This window comes from Lithobates pipiens, unplaced genomic scaffold (assembly GCF_037356315.1).
Source record: "Lithobates pipiens isolate NorthernLeopardFrog02 unplaced genomic scaffold, aLitPip1_a1.2 Scaffold_19, whole genome shotgun sequence".
Lineage (NCBI taxonomy): Eukaryota > Metazoa > Chordata > Amphibia > Anura > Ranidae > Lithobates > Lithobates pipiens.
In genome coordinates this window covers 444,387,715-444,407,617 of record NW_027507764.1, presented here as the reverse complement: position 1 = coordinate 444,407,617, position 19,903 = coordinate 444,387,715, and the positions used below count along the sequence as shown (strand labels likewise).

General features: G+C 44.8%; 1 protein-coding gene across 5 annotated transcripts in view; it reads left to right on the top strand.

The window, feature by feature from the left end:
- RB1CC1 (RB1 inducible coiled-coil 1) overlaps positions 1–19,903 on the top strand; it is a 230,354-nt gene that overhangs the window by 21,571 nt on the left and 188,880 nt on the right. For all 5 annotated transcript variants that reach the window (XM_077492686.1, XM_077492687.1, XM_077492689.1 and 2 more), the window contains exon 2: positions 14,911–15,040. In XM_077492686.1, the coding sequence (XP_077348812.1) occupies positions 14,970–15,040 (71 nt within the window). In that variant the 5' untranslated portion in view covers positions 14,911–14,969. The remainder of the gene's footprint in view (positions 1–14,910; positions 15,041–19,903) is intronic.

Genomic DNA, 19,903 nt, shown 5'->3' with positions numbered 1-19,903 from the left:
TACCATGGCCCGTCTTTACCATGGCCCGTCTTTACCATGGCCCGTCTTTACCATGGCCCGTCTTTACCATGGCCCGTCCTTTCCATGGCTCGTCCTTCCATCACTCTGCTGCATCTGGGGAAAGGACCTGTATATGCTGCAAGCCACACAAGTCATAGCTTACAAATGTTCGCTGCGAACATGAAAGGCACCCACACATGGGGGAAGGAGGTGCTGTTCGCTCTAAAACTATTTATAACAAGACAAAGAATGCTCCCAATGCATTCATTTGATCTTTTTTGCTGCCTAAAAACCCTTGGGAGCATTCTTTGTCTTGTTACAAATGTTAGCTGCTGTCATTCCCTGCAGAACATACACGGCTTCCCCTCCCTCCGCCAACCACTCCTGGCTGACAGGACCTGAGAGAAATGCCCAATACTTCCAGTCATATAGAACAAGGGCGAAGGACTCCCTTTCTGCTCCTATAAGACAGCCAGGGGGTTAGCTGGTGACCACTCGGACACCTAGCACTGTTAGGTAGGAGTGCGGAGTGAGTTCTGTATAAGCTCCAGGGTGCAATGTACCCTGTACTTCCTCTCTTCCCTCCTGAACTAAGCAAGAGGGGGGCAAACTGAAGTATGTGCGTGTCGATTTGGATCGCACTTCAAAGTAACTCTGTCATAGGAGGATTACAAAGTTGCATTGCTGATCTCCTGCAAAAATGCCTGTCGCCTGGCTGTTTTGTTGACCAGAGGTTTTACAGTGAACTTTTAAGCTTCAAGCCCACTTGTTTGCGCTTACACTGGACTGTGGATTACTTTTCTCAGCCAAATGTGACGGCACCAGCGCTGTCGCATGAGAGAGGGGGAGTGAGTCACACGCTCGCCCATACCCAAAAGTGCCTGATAAGTCACCCTGTCCTGTCTGTATGGAACTAAATGGGGTGGGCTAAGCTACTTTTTTTTTTGTTTTTTTTGTTTTGCCCTATATTGGCAAGCGAAAGGTACAGTTTAAAGTGTATTTACACCCCAAGCCAAAAATGAGTGTGCTGCAGTTTACCAGTCCTTAGATATTATTATATATGATATATATAATTATCATTATCATATATAATTATTATTATTATATATGATATGATTAGTGATGCACCGAAATTTCGGCCGCCGAAACATATCGGCCGAAAATGCCCTTTTCGGCAATTTGCCGAAAGAGAAAAACAGCCGATAATGGAGCCGAAAATGGGGCGTGGCCTGGGTGGGGGTGGGGCTCCGCCCCTGGTGACGCCCATCATGGGGGGTGCATAGCGCAGGAGAGCCGCCTCCGCCGCCTGTTTGATCACAGCGCCGGGAACATCACAGCTTTCATTTCAATAGCTGTGTGTTCCCGGCCGCGCGCCGTCACACACAGCCCCTCCCCTTGTCCGGGCACTTAGATAGACAGATCATCCGCAGGATTGGACGGATGATCTGTCTATCAAAGTGCCTGGACAAGGGGGAGGGGCTGTGTGTGATGGCGTGCGGCCGGGAACACACAGCTATTGAAATGAAAGCTGTGATGTTCCCGGCATTGTGATCAAACAGGCGGCGGAGGCGGCTCTCTTCCCTGCACAGGCTGGCTGCAAAATGGCACACAGGCTGCAATGGGACACACTGGCTGCAAAATGGGACACACTGGCTGCAAAATGGGGCACACTGGCTGCAAAATGGGGCACACTGGCTGCAATGGGGCACAGGCACACTGGCTGCAATGGGGGATGCCTCCTGTACCACGTCCTCTGTCTCTGACCATCTCCTGTACCATGTCCCCAGTCTGACCATCTTCTGTACCATGTCCCCAGTCTCTGAACATCTCCTGTACCACGTCCCCAGTCTCTGACCATCTCCTGTACCGTGTCCCCAGTCTGACCATCTCCTGTACCGTATCCCCGGTCTCTGACCATCTCCTGTACCATGTCCCCAGTCTCTGACCACCTCCTTTACCATGCATGCAGTCTCTGACCACCTCCTGTACCATGTCGCCAGTCTCTGACCACCTCCTGTACCATGTCGCCAGTCTCTGACCACCTCCTGTACCATGTCGCCAGTCTCTGACCACCTCCTGTACCATGTCGCCAGTCTCTGACCACCTCCTGTACCATGTCGCCAGTCTCTGACCACCTCCTGTACCATGTCGCCAGTCTCTGACCACCTCCTGTACCATGTCGCCAGTCTCTGACCACCTCCTGTATAAAAATATTTTTTAAAAACAGTCATTTTCGGTATCGGTGCTGTTTCGGTATCGGTTTCGGTTTTTGGCCTAGTGTATTTTTCATTTTCGGTATCGGTTTCGGCACCAAAAAACCCATTCGGTGCATCCCTAAATATGATATATGCATTTTGTTTGTTTTTTCAGGTCTTTTGGGCCTTTATACAGATTCAGATAGAGAATACTTTATTAATCCCAAAAAGAAGTTAAAATATGGTTACATTCAATGAAGATGACACAAAATCAACAATAAAATGACCAATAACAGCACTTTAAAAGAGAAGTATGTTTTTCTCCTAATCTTACTTCCCTAGGTGGATGCAGCATCAGACCGATACTGCATCTGTCCCCCGGCGTCTCTGCACTGAGAACCGAGCCACCAATGGCTCAGTTCTCACTCCTCCCCGAGCAGAGCGATGCTGACTGTCAGTCATCATCTCTCCTGCTCTGCTTCTCCACACTCATTGGAGCGCTGAGCTGTGGAGGGGCAGGGAGCGTCTGTCTCAGGTTCGCTGAGACCTCCATAAAGTCAAGGCTGCTGGCGGATCCAGACCTGGGAACCCGGGATGACGCACTGCCTCAACTGATTCTAGTGACATCAGAGGAAAGTGGACTTCAGGTCGATCTCCGCTGAAAACGAGTCACAGGAGTGCAAAATGAATTGTACTTCTATGACCCATAGGAGAAGCCCTGCCTAAAAAGCTCAGGCTGGACTTCTCCTTTTAAAAATAAGTTAATACTATACAGGCAAACCCCCATTTTTAATACACAATGGGACCAGAGCATGTATGCAAAACGAAAATGTACTTAAAGTGAAGCACTACCTTTTTTCACTTCTGGAGTGTCAGTGACTGTAGAGGGGGTTCAGGGACTGTAGTGGGGGGGGGGATGGGGTTCAGGGAGTTTGTTTCCAAGTAGCGGGGAATCTGCACTATCCGTGCATGGATTACTCAGCTGCAGCTTTAGCTTGAGAGACATTTTACATCTCGCGAGTGTATGTAATGCTACATAGAATAAATAACACAGATTGAAAAATAACAGAAAATCAAACTACCAAAATGCAAATATTACACCACTTTCTCTAGCAATACCCAAAAATCATAATTAACCACTTAAAGTGACACTAAAGGGTTTTTTTTTTTTTTTAAATGACAAACCTATCATATTTACCTCCACTGTGCATCTTGTTTTGCACAGAGTGGCCCCGAACCTGGTCTTCTGGGGTCCCTCAGTGGCTCTCACGGTTCCTCCTCACATCAGATAACCCCCTCGGAGAAGCGCTCTCCCGGGGGGTTACCTTGTGGGCACGCTTCCAAGTCCAGCATTTAGCATCCATAGACGCCAAATGCAGGACTCTGCCCCGCCCCCCACTGCCCGCGCCATTGGATTTGATTGACAGCAGTGGGAGTCAATGCGCTGCTATCAATCTATCCAATCAAGAGCCAAGAACCCTGGGCAGAGAGAGAGCGCATCCCCGTGGGACAAGTTTGAGGCTTCAGATAAGTAAAATGGGGGGCGGGGGCTGGGAGGCTGGTCACTGACAGGTGTTTTTTCACCTAAATGCATAGGATGCATTAAGGTGAAAAAACACAAACCTTTACAAACCCTTAAAGGACCGGTAGGATTTACCCCCTTAATGACCAGGCCATTTTTTGCAATATGGCCCTGCTCGCATTAACTAAGGTTTGCGCGGTAGAAAAGATGTAGTTGGATAGTCGCACTCTAAATTATTTAACTTTATTTCAAAAATGTAATTAAAATCATGGCATCTAGGCTTGTATACAGACTAATTGACATGTTTCACACCGAACATGGTGCTTAGTCATAGTTAAGGAAACAAAATGTATGTCCTTTTTTTTCCCCCTCAAATAAATCTTTCTTTTGGTGGTATTTGATCACCTCTGCGGTTTTTATTTTTTGTGCTATAAACAAAAAATGACTGACAATTTTGAAAAACAATATTTTTTACTATAATAAATATCCCCCCCCAAAAATGTGAAAAAACTAATTTCTTCATCAGTTTAGGCAATATGTATTCTTCTACATATTTTTGGTAAACAAAAGAGCAATAAGCGTATATATAGATTGGTTTGCGCAAAAGTTATAGCGTCAACAAAGTAGGGAATAGATTTATGACATTTTTTTTTCTTACTAGTAACAGCGGTGAACAGCGATTTTTAGCAGGACTGCGACATCGCGGGGGACAGATCAGGCACTTTTGACACTTTTTTGTGACCATTGACACTTATACCGCAAACTGATTACTGCATAAATGACACTGGCAGGGAAGAGGTTAACACTAGGGGGTGATCAAGGGGTTTCTAATTGTAGGGGGAGGGGACTGACTAGGAGTAGAGAGAGATCGCTGTTCCTAATCATTAGGAACAGCTGATCTCTCTCTACTTCTCTGACAGAATGGAGATCTGTTTGTTTACATTGACAGATCGCCGTTCTGTCTCTCTGTGGAGAAAAGCGATGTACAGGTATGTTGATTAGCGCAGTAGAGCCGACCTGCCGCAGTAAATGTGTGGCGGCTGGTCAGCAAGTGGTTAGAGAGGAGGTCCACCCTATTTTTGATCTTTGGCCCCTGGCGTTGCTGATCATTACAATATAATGAATATTTGGAATGTTGTTTTATTTTTTCTCCCACAGCATATTACCTGTAGGCTAAATATAGATCTCCATTTCTGTTGCACCTTGGCGTGGCGAGGTACGTCATATCCTGCCGCCCGTTGGCTCCCGGAATATAAGAGTCATCAATCCCAGGAGCAGTGTCATAGTATGCGTAGTTTCTTCTGGGTTTTCTATATTGATTGGTAGCCATAACAATGGGGTGGGAACTTCCTCCGATGCCACCATTGCTATGGCAACCTGCAATACAACAAGTGCGCCACGCCTTGTACACAGTGCACAGGCATGAAATCGGGAGGTGAATGCTAGGCAGCCAGCAGCACCATATCCCGGAAGAAACTCCTAGCAGGCTTCAGATGCTCACAATGAAGACGGGAGTTTGCATGTCACAGAGGCTACAGTGAGTAAATTTAATAACTAAATAACAAAAAGAATTACGTGTACAGCATATTCCAGATTAAATTGGTTGTATACCCACACATCTAAAAAAATAAAAAAAAAACCCTGCAAGGCAAAGGCATAATGAGCTAATATGCACCGCATACTAGCTCATTATGAAATACTTAAAGTGGTTGTAAACCCTTACAAACCACTTTGACCTACAGGTAAGCCTAGATTAAGGCTTACCTGTAGGTCCAAGAAATATCTCCTAAACCTACACTGTTTAGGAGATAATTGGCGAAAGACAGGCACCGCTGTCTACGGCGCTTGCGCCGTAGACAGCGGCGCGCAGGTGCACTGAGCGCGCCGCAGTTAACGGCGAATGGCGGCTTCCAATGCGCGGGAGTGACGTCATCCCGGCTCCGATGAATGACAGCGCCGGAGCAGCGAGACCCACCAAGAAGATGGAGGCTCCGGACTACAGGGGACAGCGGTGACTTCGCTGGCTTCTGTGTCAGTTAAGTGACACATAATGGACTACTGTGCGATGCATAGTAGTCCATTATGCTTTACCTTTACAGGGAATCAAAGAGGAAGTAAACCCATCAGGGTTTACTTCCTCTTTAAGTTAGATCAAAGCCCTCGTATTGCAGCCAGGTCAACGCTGAGGGAGCTGACATCTTGCCCTCAGCGTTTCTTTCCAGGTTTGCAGCTCTGGATGCACGAGGGAGTCTTCTACCCAGCAAGGTCCAGCAGCATCTGCCGGAACTTCATTCGGGCATTCAGAGTGCATATGCCGCTGACGTCAGTGGCTGCATGCCAAGGGAATACAGTATCTCCTAAACCGTACAGGTTTAGGAGATATTGATTTTACCTAAAGGTAAGCCTATAATAAGGCTTACCTGTAGGTAAAATGAATATCTCCTAAACCTGTGTGGTAAAAATGACAAATTGGGGTATACATCCACTTTAAATTAGATAAGCTGTAACTATCATGGGGGTTGTTTTTTATTAAAAAAAAAAAAAAAAATTACTGGAACATTTCTGGCAAGATCAGCAGGTATTTTCTGTACTTGCAGAAAATGTTCTGCATCTGAAAAAAGAAAACAAATTCAGCCATCACAACTATAGACCAGTAAGCTGCAGTATATTCTATTTTTGTTCTTGACTTTCGTTTTAAAGAATAAATGCTCTTTTCGTTAACCTTAAAATTGCCATTAAATGTGTTGGTGAATTCTTACATTTTCTTGTAACGCTTGCTTAATGTCAGTTCTCTCATTTACTATGAGAAGGCTCAATAAATCCCAGGTCGCCATGGCGACTAGAAATTGTGTCCTGGCACCTGGGCTTTTTCCAGCCTAGCTGGCCTGGGTATGGGAGGTTGCATTGGGCATTGTGAGCCATCACTGTCATGCCGCTGATCACTGGAGGGGAGCCGGGATCCAGACCCGGCCAGGGATTCAGCCTGCTTGCTGCCTTACTGAAGAACAGATCCAGTCTGGACTCCAGAGGAGCAAGTTAGAGTCAGTTTTATAGGGATTCGGACCCCAAGGCGGGATCCGCTGCCCAGGGAGATCAGCTCTTATTGAGTCTGGAGCTTGTGACCTGTAACCTGGGGAAGGGAAACTGCACAAGGTAATAGGGGTGTGCAAGGAGGAGGGTCAGGGAGAAGCTGCACAAGGTTGGGGGAGGGGTGGCAAAATGCCGTGATGGCTCCTGCACAATGTCAGCTTGGTGAGCCGCCTATCAATGCTGGCCATAAGTGCTGCCTATCAGTCCCCTTCAGTGCTGCCTCATCAGTGCAGCTTTATAACGCACATTAGTGCAGTATATCAGTGCCCATCAGTGTCTCAAAAAATTATTTTTAATAGGAACAATGTTGCATGACTGTTCAATTGCCAAAGTCTGACAGCGCTGAAAGCTGAAAATTGGCCTTTGCAGGAAGGGGGTGAGTGCCCAGTATTGAAGTGGCTAACATCGAAAAACAAAAATAAATATTATTATTATTTATTTTTTATTTTTTTGTTGCTTCTTCACATACCGGCACCTGCTCTGTGTCGTGCATCTGTAAAGATACACAGCAGGGCTACATAAGGGAAGGGATTTTGTCACTGAAAATAAAGCTTTGTTAGTTAAAAACAAAACTGGCTCCTAACGTTCTTAGTTGGCTCGTAGATTCAAAGCAAATTTGTCAAGCCCTGTCCTATGAAATACCTGGGGATCCTGTTGGTTCCCCTCTCTTCCTCTTTCAATCTATCCATGCCAAGCATGGAAGCCGAGCGATGTCGGTGTAGTCAGCTGGAGTCATTGAGTTTTCAGCTTTGAGCTAGAAGACGCAGTGCCTTGCCACTCCTGTACAGGCTCTGCCTGCACTCCTATAGTCAGGTTTGCCACCTTATTCCTCACCCAGCCCTGCTCTGTGGATTGGCTTCAGGCAGGAACCCTGTTGTCTAAATGCCAGCTGCTCATAGTGCGTATCAAGCAGCAGAGCCGGAGAAAACAGGTGGATTTCCATTATGCAAGGTACTAATAGTAATAATAATCATAACATACTCCCTGCTGTGTGTCAGCATTTGGATACCCTCCCACTGATAATTGAAACACACCTTCTACAATGGAGAATAGGGATGGGTCATGTGACAATAGAAAAAAGGCATTAAAGATTTTTATTAAATGACGGTTGTTTTAACTATAGAAAGTTTTTTTTTTTTTTTTTCCATTGATATAATGTGGATTTATTTAAGAGTTGTCACTAATACTTTAATACTTTCTGAGCCTTTAACCCCCAGCAAGTATTCAGATCAGGAAAGTGAGTACTTTCAAAAGTCCTGATGGGTATAGATAAATATTGAGACAAGGGGATAAGCATAACAGCCAGAGAACTAAGATTTCCAAAAGGAGATGTGAGCGATAATGGGCTTCATGTCTCTCCGGAAGAGTTTCTTTTAATTCACTTGAGTAAGTTCATGTGATAGGGATAGCCTATGAAAAAAAAAATAAAGTTAAAATTAGAATAGTGGTCTTATGAAGAATTTATTTAAAATTGCTTTCATGCTTATTAAAGCCGAATATTGCTGAGAATGCCAAGACCACACTGTTCTTTGAAAGAAAAAACAAATGATTAACAAATGTACTTTTCTTGAATTAGGATGTTGCCCTCTGCAGTGTGTGCTAGAAAAATGCACTTTGTAACTTTTTTTAAGTTTCATTTCCTAGTTCTGTTCATTTTTCTTATTTTTTTTTTTATTTTTTTTTGGGGCACAACTATTCTGCCTCATTTAATCTCTGTATGTTTCATTAAAGTGGATGTAAACTTGAAAAAAAAAAAAAAAAAATTTGATGTCATAATGTAGCCTATAAGATTTCCTATCATTTGAGTCACAAAGAGTTAATCCATCTCTGAGCAATCCTATTTTATTGTTCAGTGAGATAAATCTTGACAGAGAAAAACTCCCCCTTGCTGTGAGTGACGGGTGATTTACATATCTTGTGCACTAGCCTAAGAGACATGCATTCTTTTTTAATTCCCTCCCACTCCTTTCTTCAGCAGCTCTGCAAGGTTTGGCTGTTCCACGCGATTTGGCATGCTGAAGTCATGTGGGGACTTTTCTAGGTTTTGACTGGATGTTCATGATCATAGCAGAAGTTCAGTGTAAGAAATACACAGGAGAAAATGCATGTTGATAAGGGGAGTGTAGAGGTGGACGGGGAGTTTACTGACCTCACGACTCCACCCACTAAGCCCTGGAAAACAGACCCACCCACAAAATCTGCAGTTTTTCAGGTCTCGTAGCAGACAGAGGGGAGACATTTGGCAGATAAGTATACATGCAGGAGGCATGTATATGCTTCTAGATGACCAATATTGCAGTAGTTTAGAAAGGATGAGAGTGGGTTTACATCCACTCCATCCAATCATTTATCAACAACCAACTCCACTCATAGTATTCGTTTTTTTAATTTTGGACAGGTGCCAGGGAGTTGCATTGGAGAGGCTATTTTTTTGGAGACTTTGTTGGTGATATGGCCTGCAGCAATTAAAGTTCTCACCCCTTCCATCTTGCAGCAGGAAAAAAAAATATATAAATATATATATATATATATATATTGTTCTACATTACAGAGAATATTTTGGAGGAGTGTGACACCATTCTTGGTGTTGTATGTTCTCTTATGTAAAATAAAATGAAAAAATTAGCACAGAGTATAATTGTATTTTACAGTGGCCACAAAACATCTGCAGATTGAGGCATAACTGATATAAAAAAAAAGGAGAGGCCGAGAATTTGAATCCTTCCCCACTCTATTAATAACTATAAAAAGTTTGGCTATAGATCTGAATGTCCGCAGGCTAGTCACAGGTTCACTTTAACCACTTCCCGCCCAACGACGTCATAGACTTTGAGTGGGGATATCTGAATGACGCATGCAGCTACAGGCATTATTCATATATTTTCTTAGAGCCGGCGATTCCCTGCGCCGTAAGAACAATCATAGTGGTTGTTCCGCTGCTGATTGTTCTTACAGGCAGAGGGAGGGGACGTCACCCCCCCTCCTGCCACCCTCCAGTGCTTCCCCCGGCTCGCTCACCCCCAAAAAAAACATGTTTGAAAAATGACGGCGCAAATTCCCTGTGAGATGAAAAGTTGTACCACATCCAACATACATTGTTGTGAAGCTAGTAGAGCTTTGTGGGAAGAGGTGATGTTTGGGGCCTTTGTGACCCATTACATGTCTAGTATCTTGTAGTAGGTATCTGCTCTATGACAGTCATTAGCAGTTGTATTGTTGTAATTAGAAGTGCAGAGCGACAATGATAGCGTGTTGTATGAAACCTCATAGATGTTTGTTTGGGGGTGGGTGTCAAGGTTCAAGGGACGTGTCAGATGTAGGACATGGTTCCTTCATACATTTGACCTCCTAGGTTAGGGCGTTTTTTCTTTTCCCTGTGTTTGCTCCACTGGGAATATGTGTTTTTTTTTTTCTTAATTCAAGAAGGGAAGGCCAAGCGTAGACGTTATATGTTTCAAACACAGAAAGGTCTCTTCTGTCATAAAAAAAACATACCTGTCAGTTTTTGTTTTATTTGTTTTTAGGTTTAACCCTACTTTAATGTAAAAAAAAAAAACTATACCTATTATGAAACCAAGACTTTTTTACATCGGTATTCCTGCTCGTTGTTTAATTTCCATATTTCAACTTAAATGCATGACTAAGTAAAAAGGGATTAACTGCATTCTGTCACAGATAATATAGAGCTCAAAAGTCAAGTGCCTTCCCATGGGCTACATTTAGAGTTTACTGGCAGGTCAGTTTAAGTTAATATTTATTACCAAAGGCCACACCAGAACATTGTGAGGATTAGGATTCATTTCTTGTTAAAAAAAGTGAACAAGTTAAAAGATATAGTTTATGGCTTGTGCATTGTCTGGTGACCGGGTCAGTAAATCGATGTTCTGAAGAAAAGTGGTAAGCTAAAGCACCGGATAGCAGGTTCTATAGGATACCAAAATGCTTACTCTACTTCTCATCAAAGGTCCTACACAAAGGCCACATTTTTGAAAGTTAAAGTGGTTCTAAAGCCTAAACATTTTTTACCTTAATGCATTCCTTGCATTAAGGTAACAAAATGTTTAGGCATTAGCATACTCCCTCGCCTCCTTTTACTTACCCAAGCCCTCATTCAATCCAGCGCCATGCATGTCTGCAGCTCTTCTCCCCCTCACTTCCAGGTCTTACTGGCTTTATAGGGGCACTGGGAGCCATTGGTGAAGGAGCCAGAGGTCGGGCTGAGTTCTGCTATCTGTGTCAATAGATGCAGCAGTGGGGCTCTGGAGCAGGCACGCACAAGTGCCCCCATTGGTAACGGCTTCTCATAGGGGCACTGGACAGAGAGGAGTGGCCAGGAGCACTGGCTGGGGACCTGAGAAGAGGAGGTTTGCACAGAGCATGTAAGTAAAGACCTGTTTGTTATTAGGTGTCAAGTGAGAATTAATGCTTGCCTAAACCCATGCTAATTTTTACATTTACAATTTAAAATTTGCATAGGTTTAGGCAGGCATTAATTCTCACCTGACAGCTTTAGGACCCGACTTATCAGAAACCAAAAACTTTCATGTAGAGAAGGTGGTGGGCATGCCTGTTCTCTTCATATCACTGAAGTCAAAGTACAGTGTGCAGAAAATGTATGTAAACCCCTTGAAATGAACTGTTTTTCTTCAGTAATTTGCTGATGACACGCAAACAATTCTAATTTCACACGCCTTTATTCAACACCAGTACAGCAACAGTAATGCCTGGTACACACTATGAGTTTTTCTTTTCATTCAGTCGAGCAGGTTGAACAAAAAAAACCTGTCGGCTCCGGTCGGAGCCACTGTACTAACAATGCAAAGTTAGTATAGTGATCTCCCCTGCTGAATTGTTGTGTTCTGCCATACCCCTCACCAGAACATTCCGATCAGCTCGCTGTACCTTTGTCGGCTGATCAGGAGTCAGTCAGCTGCTGGTTTTCCAGTATGCTCGTCCAACAGAAGCTGCCCAAATGACCGACTACTGTCGGACAGGGTGGCATACACGTTGGCCAAATGTCGGCTGTTTTTTTTTTTCCTGAAGTGGCCGATGTCTCCTGACATTCTGCCCATGTGTAGGGGGGCTATAATGACCGATTGCAGTTAATAGCTGGTTGAACCCCCTTTGGGAGAAATGCGACGCAAACACTTTCGGTAGCTCTGGATCAGACCTGCACAACATTCAGGAGGAATTTTTGATAATTCCACAACATCCCTATGGGGTTAAGGTCTGTGCATTTTCTCTTTCTGAAGCCAGCCTGTGGTGGATTTTCTTAGATGCTTAGGGTCGTTGTCCTGCATCACCCAGCTTCTACTACTAAGCTTCAGTTGGCATTATCCTGTAGGATAGGGGTAGACAACCTTTGAGAGGCTGAGCTCAACCTGAAGAAGACAGAAGAAATCAAAGGTCACCAAGTATGGCACCCCTATTTTCTTTTTTGAGAAGTTAAATATAAAGGCCCCAATAAAAAGTAAAGACCGCACGAAGAACAACTTGGCCTACCTTAAACGTTAGCTTCAGCAAAAACTGCATTCACTTGTATTCGCAATTTTTTTCATGTCTGGAGAGTAATTGGTCACCCCCGGAAGTCTGAAGTCTTAATCCATTATGAAGACAGAACAATAGTACTAGTACTGCAGACTGATTTTCTTAACTAGCTCCAGGCCTGACTGGCCTCATTGCTAGCCTGGTTGTCTGCTCTGAGTTCTGGCTAGTGTAAATAGTATGTAGGGCAGTGTCCATGGGTCAGTAGTAGGTAGGACAGTGTACAGAGGTCAGTAGTAGATAGGGCAGTGTACAGAGGTCAGTAGTAGATAGGGCAGTGTACAGAGGTCAGTAGTAGGTAGGGCAATGTACAGAGGTCAGTAGTAGGTAGGGCAATGTACAGAGGTCAGTAGTAGGTAGGGCAGTGTACAGAGGTCAGTAGTAGGTAGGGCAGTTTACAGAGGTCAGTAGTAGGTCGGGCGGTGTACAGAGGTCAGTAGTAGGTAGGGCGGTGTACAGAGGTCAGTAGTAGGTAGGGCGGTGTACAGAGGTCAGTAGTAGGTAGGGCGGTGTACAGAGGTCAGTAGTAGATAGGGCGGTGTACAGAGGTCAGTAGTAGGTAGGGCGGTGTACAGAGGTCAGTAGTAGGTAGGGCGGTGTACAGAGGTCAGTAGTAGGTAGGGCGGTGTACAGAGGTCAGTAGTAGGTAGGGCGGTGTACAGAGGTCAGTAGTAGGTAGGGCGGTGTACAGAGGTCAGTAGTAGGTAGGGCGGTGTACAGAGGTCAGTAGTAGGTAGGGCGGTGTACAGAGGTCAGTAGTAGGTAGGGCGGTGTACAGAGGTCAGTAGTAGGTAGGGCGGTGTACAGAGGTCAGTAGTAGGTAGGGCGGTGTACAGAGGTCAGTAGTAGGTAGGGCGGTGTACAGAGGTCAGTAGTAGGTAGGGCGGTGTACAGAGGTCAGTAGTAGGTAGGGCGGTGTACAGAGGTCAGTAGTAGGTAGGGCGGTGTACAGAGGTCAGTAGTAGGTAGGGCGGTGTACAGAGGTCAGTAGTAGGTAGGGCGGTGTACAGAGGTCAGTAGTAGGTAGGGCGGTGTACAGAGGTCAGTAGTAGGTAGGGCGGTGTACAGAGGTCAGTAGTAGGTAGGGCGGTGTACAGAGGTCAGTAGTAGGTAGGGCGGTGTACAGAGGTCAGTAGTAGGTAGGGCGGTGTACAGAGGTCAGTAGTAGGTAGGGCGGTGTACAGAGGTCAGTAGTAGGTAGGGCGGTGTACAGAGGTCAGTAGTAGGTAGGGCGGTGTACAGAGGTCAGTAGTAGGTAGGGCGGTGTACAGAGGTCAGTAGTAGGTAGGGCGGTGTACAGAGGTCAGTAGTAGGTAGGGCGGTGTACAGAGGTCAGTAGTAGGTAGGGCGGTGTACAGAGGTCAGTAGTAGGTAGGGCGGTGTACAGAGGTCAGTAGTAGGTAGGGCGGTGTACAGAGGTCAGTAGTAGGTAGGGCGGTGTACAGAGGTCAGTAGTAGGTAGGGCGGTGTACAGAGGTCAGTAGTAGGTAGGGCGGTGTACAGAGGTCAGTAGTAGATAGGACAGCGTGCAGGAAAAAGCAGTACAGAGAACAGGGCGTCAGCAAAGCACAGGGAGTGAGCTGGGCAGTGTACAGGGGGGTCAAGAAGCACGGTACTTTGGGGTCAGGAGGACATGATTCAGGAGGAATCGGGAGCACAAGAGGGCATGGTAGAAGGGGGGAGCTAGAAGGCCCACCACATTGGGACTCAGTAGGGCATGGTAAAGGGAGCCTCAGAAGGGCGGGGGGGCTTAGAAGGGCACACTTCAGGAGTGCGTGGTGCAAGGGGGGCTCAGGAGGGCACACTTAAGGAGGGCACAGTTAGCTCAGAAGGGCACAAAAATAGTTTACAGGTGCAGCACAGTGCACCCTGGGGATGAGCTCAGGCTCATTTGGACAGAAGTCTGAGCTATCCTGACTGAAAACTGTCAAAGCCGGTGGCTAAACATAAGCGGCAGAGGTCCCTGCCCCTCCAGCCGCTAGTAAACCAGGGGCAACCTGCAGGGGCAGAGATTAGATTTGACAGCTTTCCATCCTCGGAGCTCAGGCAACCAATATGCCTGAGCTCATTGCTTTCCTGCTCTGCTACTCTGAGGGAGCAGTACTTGCGGGTCGGCAAGGCAGTGATTCGATTATATTCTACCCGTCACCTGCCTGCGGTTGATCAGTAGAGCGCAATCACTGGGTTGCCGATGTAATGTAATGCAATGGTTGGGGCTGGGCAGTAGGTTATGGAGGCCTTGAGTTCATTGTGTGTTGTGATGGGGGTATTTGCATTTTGGAAAGGTTTCCTTTTTTGTGCTGTGTGAGGCCAGGTTACAGTGGATCCAATGGCACCCTGCAGCCAACATTTTCGTAAAAACTTATACCAATGGGTATACCACTACTTTTCATGTATGTGCTTATTTCAGTCTTTCAGCAGTGCTATGTATTGTAATTAAAATCCTTAAAAAAAATGTGTTTAAGATGTGCACTTTTGTCAATTTGTATATAATTGTTCTGTTTGGGAGTACAGTTATGTTTTCATCACATTTACAGAAATACTTCTTTTATTTAACAGTTTCTAAATGAGCACAGCAAAGTTTAAAGTGGGCACCAGAGGATCATAGAGCAGTCATCATGAAGTTATATGTGTTTCTGGTGAATACTGGAATCACCCTCACATTTGACACTGAGCTTGCTGTACAGACGTAAGTAACCTTTCTTAAAAAATGTATTATATTTAAAAATGTCCTACTATTTTTAATAAATATTTAATAATGTTTTGTAAAGCAAAATAAAATCTACAGTGCACAACAAACTGCAGAAGGTATTTGATCCTACACTGACCATGCTGCAACCTCTCCAATCTCTCATTGAGGCCCCCCAGAAATTCTGTGCATTTTTATTACATTGTTTTTTTTTTACAAAGTAACAGTGTAAGAAATAGACAGTATAGATATCTCTCTTAGGGCCGGTTCACACAGCGAGGCGCGGCAAGGCGTCTCCGACTTGCCTCGCCGCGACCTGCGGGGATCTCAGCGGCGACTTGCAGAGGACTTCTGTATAGAAGTCAATGCAAGTCGCCCCCGAAGTCGCCCAGAAGTAGTACAGGAACCTTTTTTCTGAGTCGGAGCGACTCGAGTCGCTCCTCTCAGAACGGTTCCATAGTACTGAACGGGGACGACTTGCGGGAGCGAGGCGAGCCGTGTCGCCTCGCATCGCATCGCTGTGTGAACCGGGCCTTAGACATGCATTCTTGAAGATAGGTCGGTCTTTGTTCCCTTGGTGGAATGTTGGTAATACATATACTATTATGTTGGTCATACAGAAAATTTCATGTTGGGGATGCTTCAGTAGGTCTGTTAAAATGAATCCCTGGAGATCTGATTTATTTTTATTTTTTTCATGTTCACTAAGACCCCTTTCACACTGGAACTGTGCGGGCGGTGGTGGTAAAACAGCGATATTTTTAGCACCGCTTTACTGTAGTTTTAGCGGCGGTATTCGGCCGCTAGTGGGACAGTTTTATCTCCTTGCTAGTGCCCGAGAAAGGGTTAAAACCACCGCAAAGCGCTGCTGCAACGGCGCTTTGCCAGCGGTGTAGCCGCGCTGCCCCATTGATTCCAGTGGGCAGGAGCGGTGTATACACACTGCTCCAAAGATGCTGCTAGCAGGACTTCTCTTTTACCGTCCTGCCAGCGCACCGCTCCAGTGTGAAAACCCTCGGGCTTTCACACTGGAGTGTGAGGAGCAGCTCTTTCAGGGTGCTTTGCAGGCGCTGTAGCGCCTGCAAAGCACCCCAGGGTGAAAGGGGTCTAAGAGTGAATAGCTTCTCATCTATCACGATACCATTTACTATGTTTTTGACTTGTGGGGTGTTTTCATGATTGAGCAATCCTTTGGTAGCACTAAATATGCAGCTGATTGGTCTCTTTGCAGCTTTGGGAATATCTGTTATGCAGAAACTATTTTCTAAAGCATAGTATTGATGAACACCAACTTCTTAACACAGCCTTCCCAATGGGACTGTGATTTGGCTTGGCTATAGGTTGCTAGAGGCCTGAACACTGTAAGATGAACATGGGGTGAATTGTTCAAGGGTGCTTCTTACCTGGAAGTTCATGTAATGGGGGATACTCTAGTGTCTAGTAGATCAAGAAGACATCTAGATAATGCTGTCTCAAGGCACCAGAGAAGACACCTTCACAAGATGTTATCACATGTTACTTTACTGTTATATTACATATTACTTTACCATTATATAAAGACTTTATTCCAGTCCTTCTTTATTTTTATTTTCTTTTCATTATGAGCAGTTTACTATTCAAAACAGATCCGCAATTGTTCTAGATGGAAATTGATTTGTTTTTACTACATAGTTGGCCTATCTCTCACTTTTTTTCTCTAACTTTTACAACTCACCCATCTCAATGCTTGCTTTATCCAAACCTTTTTGATGCTCACTAGCAGTAGAGGAGAACTTCCACTGAAATGAGAAATTGAGGCAGTAAAAGTCACAGAATGCAAGACTCACATGAGTCCTCTAAAGTGCATCCAAGCAATCTTTGTATTCAGAGAGTTGCTGCCTTGTCAAGGCCCCTCTGTGAAGTGTATTTCCTAAGTCTTAACTATCTTAGCTCTCAACTTGTATGTATATATAGCATTTAAGAGCAAGTATGCCTTGGAGGTAGCCCCTTCCTCCTAAGGCTCCTGCACACTGCTACTCTTAAACTCACGTTTTTGGAGCTTTTGGTGTTTTTTGCTGAAACGCCTGAACTCCTATCTGTCCATGTACACATAGGCTTTTACCAGAGTTTAGGAGCAGCAGAGTTTGGAGGCAGTAAAGTGCTTCTCTCCTGAACGCAGTTTTTTTTTTAGAGACAAAAAAACACAGGAAAAAAAAACACGTGTAAACGCACGATGCTGCTAGATGCATTTTTCGATTGTGCATTTTTTTATTTCAGTGGCCAAAATAAATTATTTGTTTTGGCCAATGAAATGAATAAACACCCAAGTGCTTGACACAGGTAAGTGCAGCTAAACGCAGTATACACATTTATCAGCATCTTGCCTTTTTTGTGTTTTTTTTGTTATCAATGCCCAGTGTGCATGAGGCCTTAAAGGGGTTGTAAAGTTAGAAGGTTTTTTTATCTTAATGCAGGGATATGCAATTAGCAGACCTTCAGCTGTTGTAGAACTACAAGTACCATGAGGCATAGCAAGACTGACAGCCACACCCATGACACCCAGAAGCAGAGCATGATGGTACATGTAGTTTTGTAACAGCTGGAGGTCCGCTAATTGCATATCCCTGTCTTAATGCATTCTATGCATTAAGATAAAAAGCCTACATTGTGCAGCAGCAGCCCCATCCCCCTCAGCCCCTCTAACACTTACCTGAGGTCCCTTTCTGTCCATTGATGTCCGTTAGTGTCTCAGCCATCTGAGATTCTCTCTCCTGATTGGCTGAGACACAGCATCAATGCCATTGGCTGCTGCTGTTAATAAAAGTCAGCTAGCCAACCAGGAGAGAGAGAGGGGGCAGGGCCGGGTTGGTTCTCTGTGTCTGAATGGACACGGGAAGCTGTGATTCATCTTGGGTGCCCCCTTAGGACGCTGCTTGCTGTGGGGGTGCTGAACAAGAGGGATGGACCCGAGAAGAGGAGTATCCAGGCTGCTCTGTGCAAATCCACTGCAGAGAACAGGTTAAGTATAATATGTTTATATTTATAGATTGAAAAAAAATTGAGACTTTACAATCACTTTAAAGGTACAACAACACACCAGTAGCCCATAATCAAGTCGGCTACTATTCCAGTATGTGCCTACTTACTTAAACCTATAGACCCTGCCTATGGTAGGTGTACTCTAAAAAAGCGATTGTGTGGTTTGAAACAAGGGTCTTTTTACAGTATGAATGAAAAATATTTTAATTTTCTAAACTAAATTATAAATGTTCTACTTGAGTTCATAGGGATATTGGAGTAAAAGGGGCCTCCGGGGCAGTGTGCATGTGTCATAAATATTCCTTAGGACGACCATATCATATAGACTTCAGATTTCAGTTCATATAACTGTAACTAAACTAGAAGCTGAACGTCGGTAGCAACAACTTTTGTTTAAATATATTCCTCAGTAGTGACAAGGGGTGTATACATGCCCTTTGTGTGCACCAACTGACTTTGCAAACCCAGAAATGACCTTGGAATTATAGCAGTGACATCCTCACTGTGCTATATAAGGATGAGCTCAGGCGTGTTTGCAAACGGCACGTGCAGAGCCCACCAGGAGGTCGGCACTGTGGAGCACGAATCACAAGTAGTGAGACGTTGTACCGATGCTCCGCTGCAGAGATTGGGAAATGTCTCGCTGCCTGTGATTAGCGCTGTGCAGTGCCGACCTCCTTGCAAACACGCCTGAGCTCATCCTTGGTGCTGTAGTTAGGGGGAACCAGCAGGCTCCACACACTACAGGCTTCCTGCATAAAACTACAGGAGGGGCGGAGCCAATACTGGTCACCCTGCCCAAGGAGAGAGAGCGCAGCAGTAACAGGTCTTAATTAGGGTCGTTTACACATGTGGCAAGGATTTCTGCTCATCTGAAAAAGCAATCTGTATTTAAAATGTCGCCTCCTCTCTGCCTTATTCAACCCCCTAATTGCTGCACTACCCTGCCACAATGGAGACCATTGCATGTGGTTGTGCAACAGTTGCAGCATGACTAATCATTTTGAATTGGTTGTTTTCCACGGGCGGTAGTGTCTGTTAAACATCATTAGGGGGTTAACTCTTGTTGCCGCTGCCAAGCATAGCAGCGAGGTATGTGTGGCTGTTGACTTTTCAGCTTAGGCAGAAAGGTTGGGGGGCAGTTAAACTGTGACTCAACTGTTTTTACCACCCCAACCACAAGTATGCACTAGCCTTTACATAGAGCTAGCTCCTGCACAGAGGCAACAGTTTACACTGGATTACGGCACAGATCTGGAAGGAATACACAAAGCACACCAAGGCTATGTATGCCTCTTGCATTTGGACAGTATTTGCTTATTATGGAGTTCATCTTTATGCTCTATATAAAATGGAGATCTTCTACAAATTTTCCACTGCCACCTGAATTCTTAGATAGTGAACATGCTATTTTCTTTCCTGTTCTATCCTAGTGACTAACTATATTGCATACACAGCATAGAGTGCATTGTAGCCTTTTAGTGGTAATGCACTTCATCATATACACTGCGGTATTTAAATAAACCACATTCCAGATGCTGACAAATAATTTGTTTCATCTTGTGATGTTCAACTGAACCACTGACACAAGCTCATTACAGAAAATATGCATAAGCAGTACAAGTATAGCTTCACTAAAAAGAACATTTAAGAGCAGAAATAAAAAAAAAAAGACTTTGAGCATCCAAGGCATTGATAGTTAATGGACTCCAGCAGCGTATATGTGTTGTGTCTTTCTTTTGGCACTTGTGAACATTGGAAGTACACATGTAAGATCACAACCACCCAACTCCCAGAAGGAAAGATTACCAGTAATTTCTGCTAAATCTGTTTATCAGAGTTCTT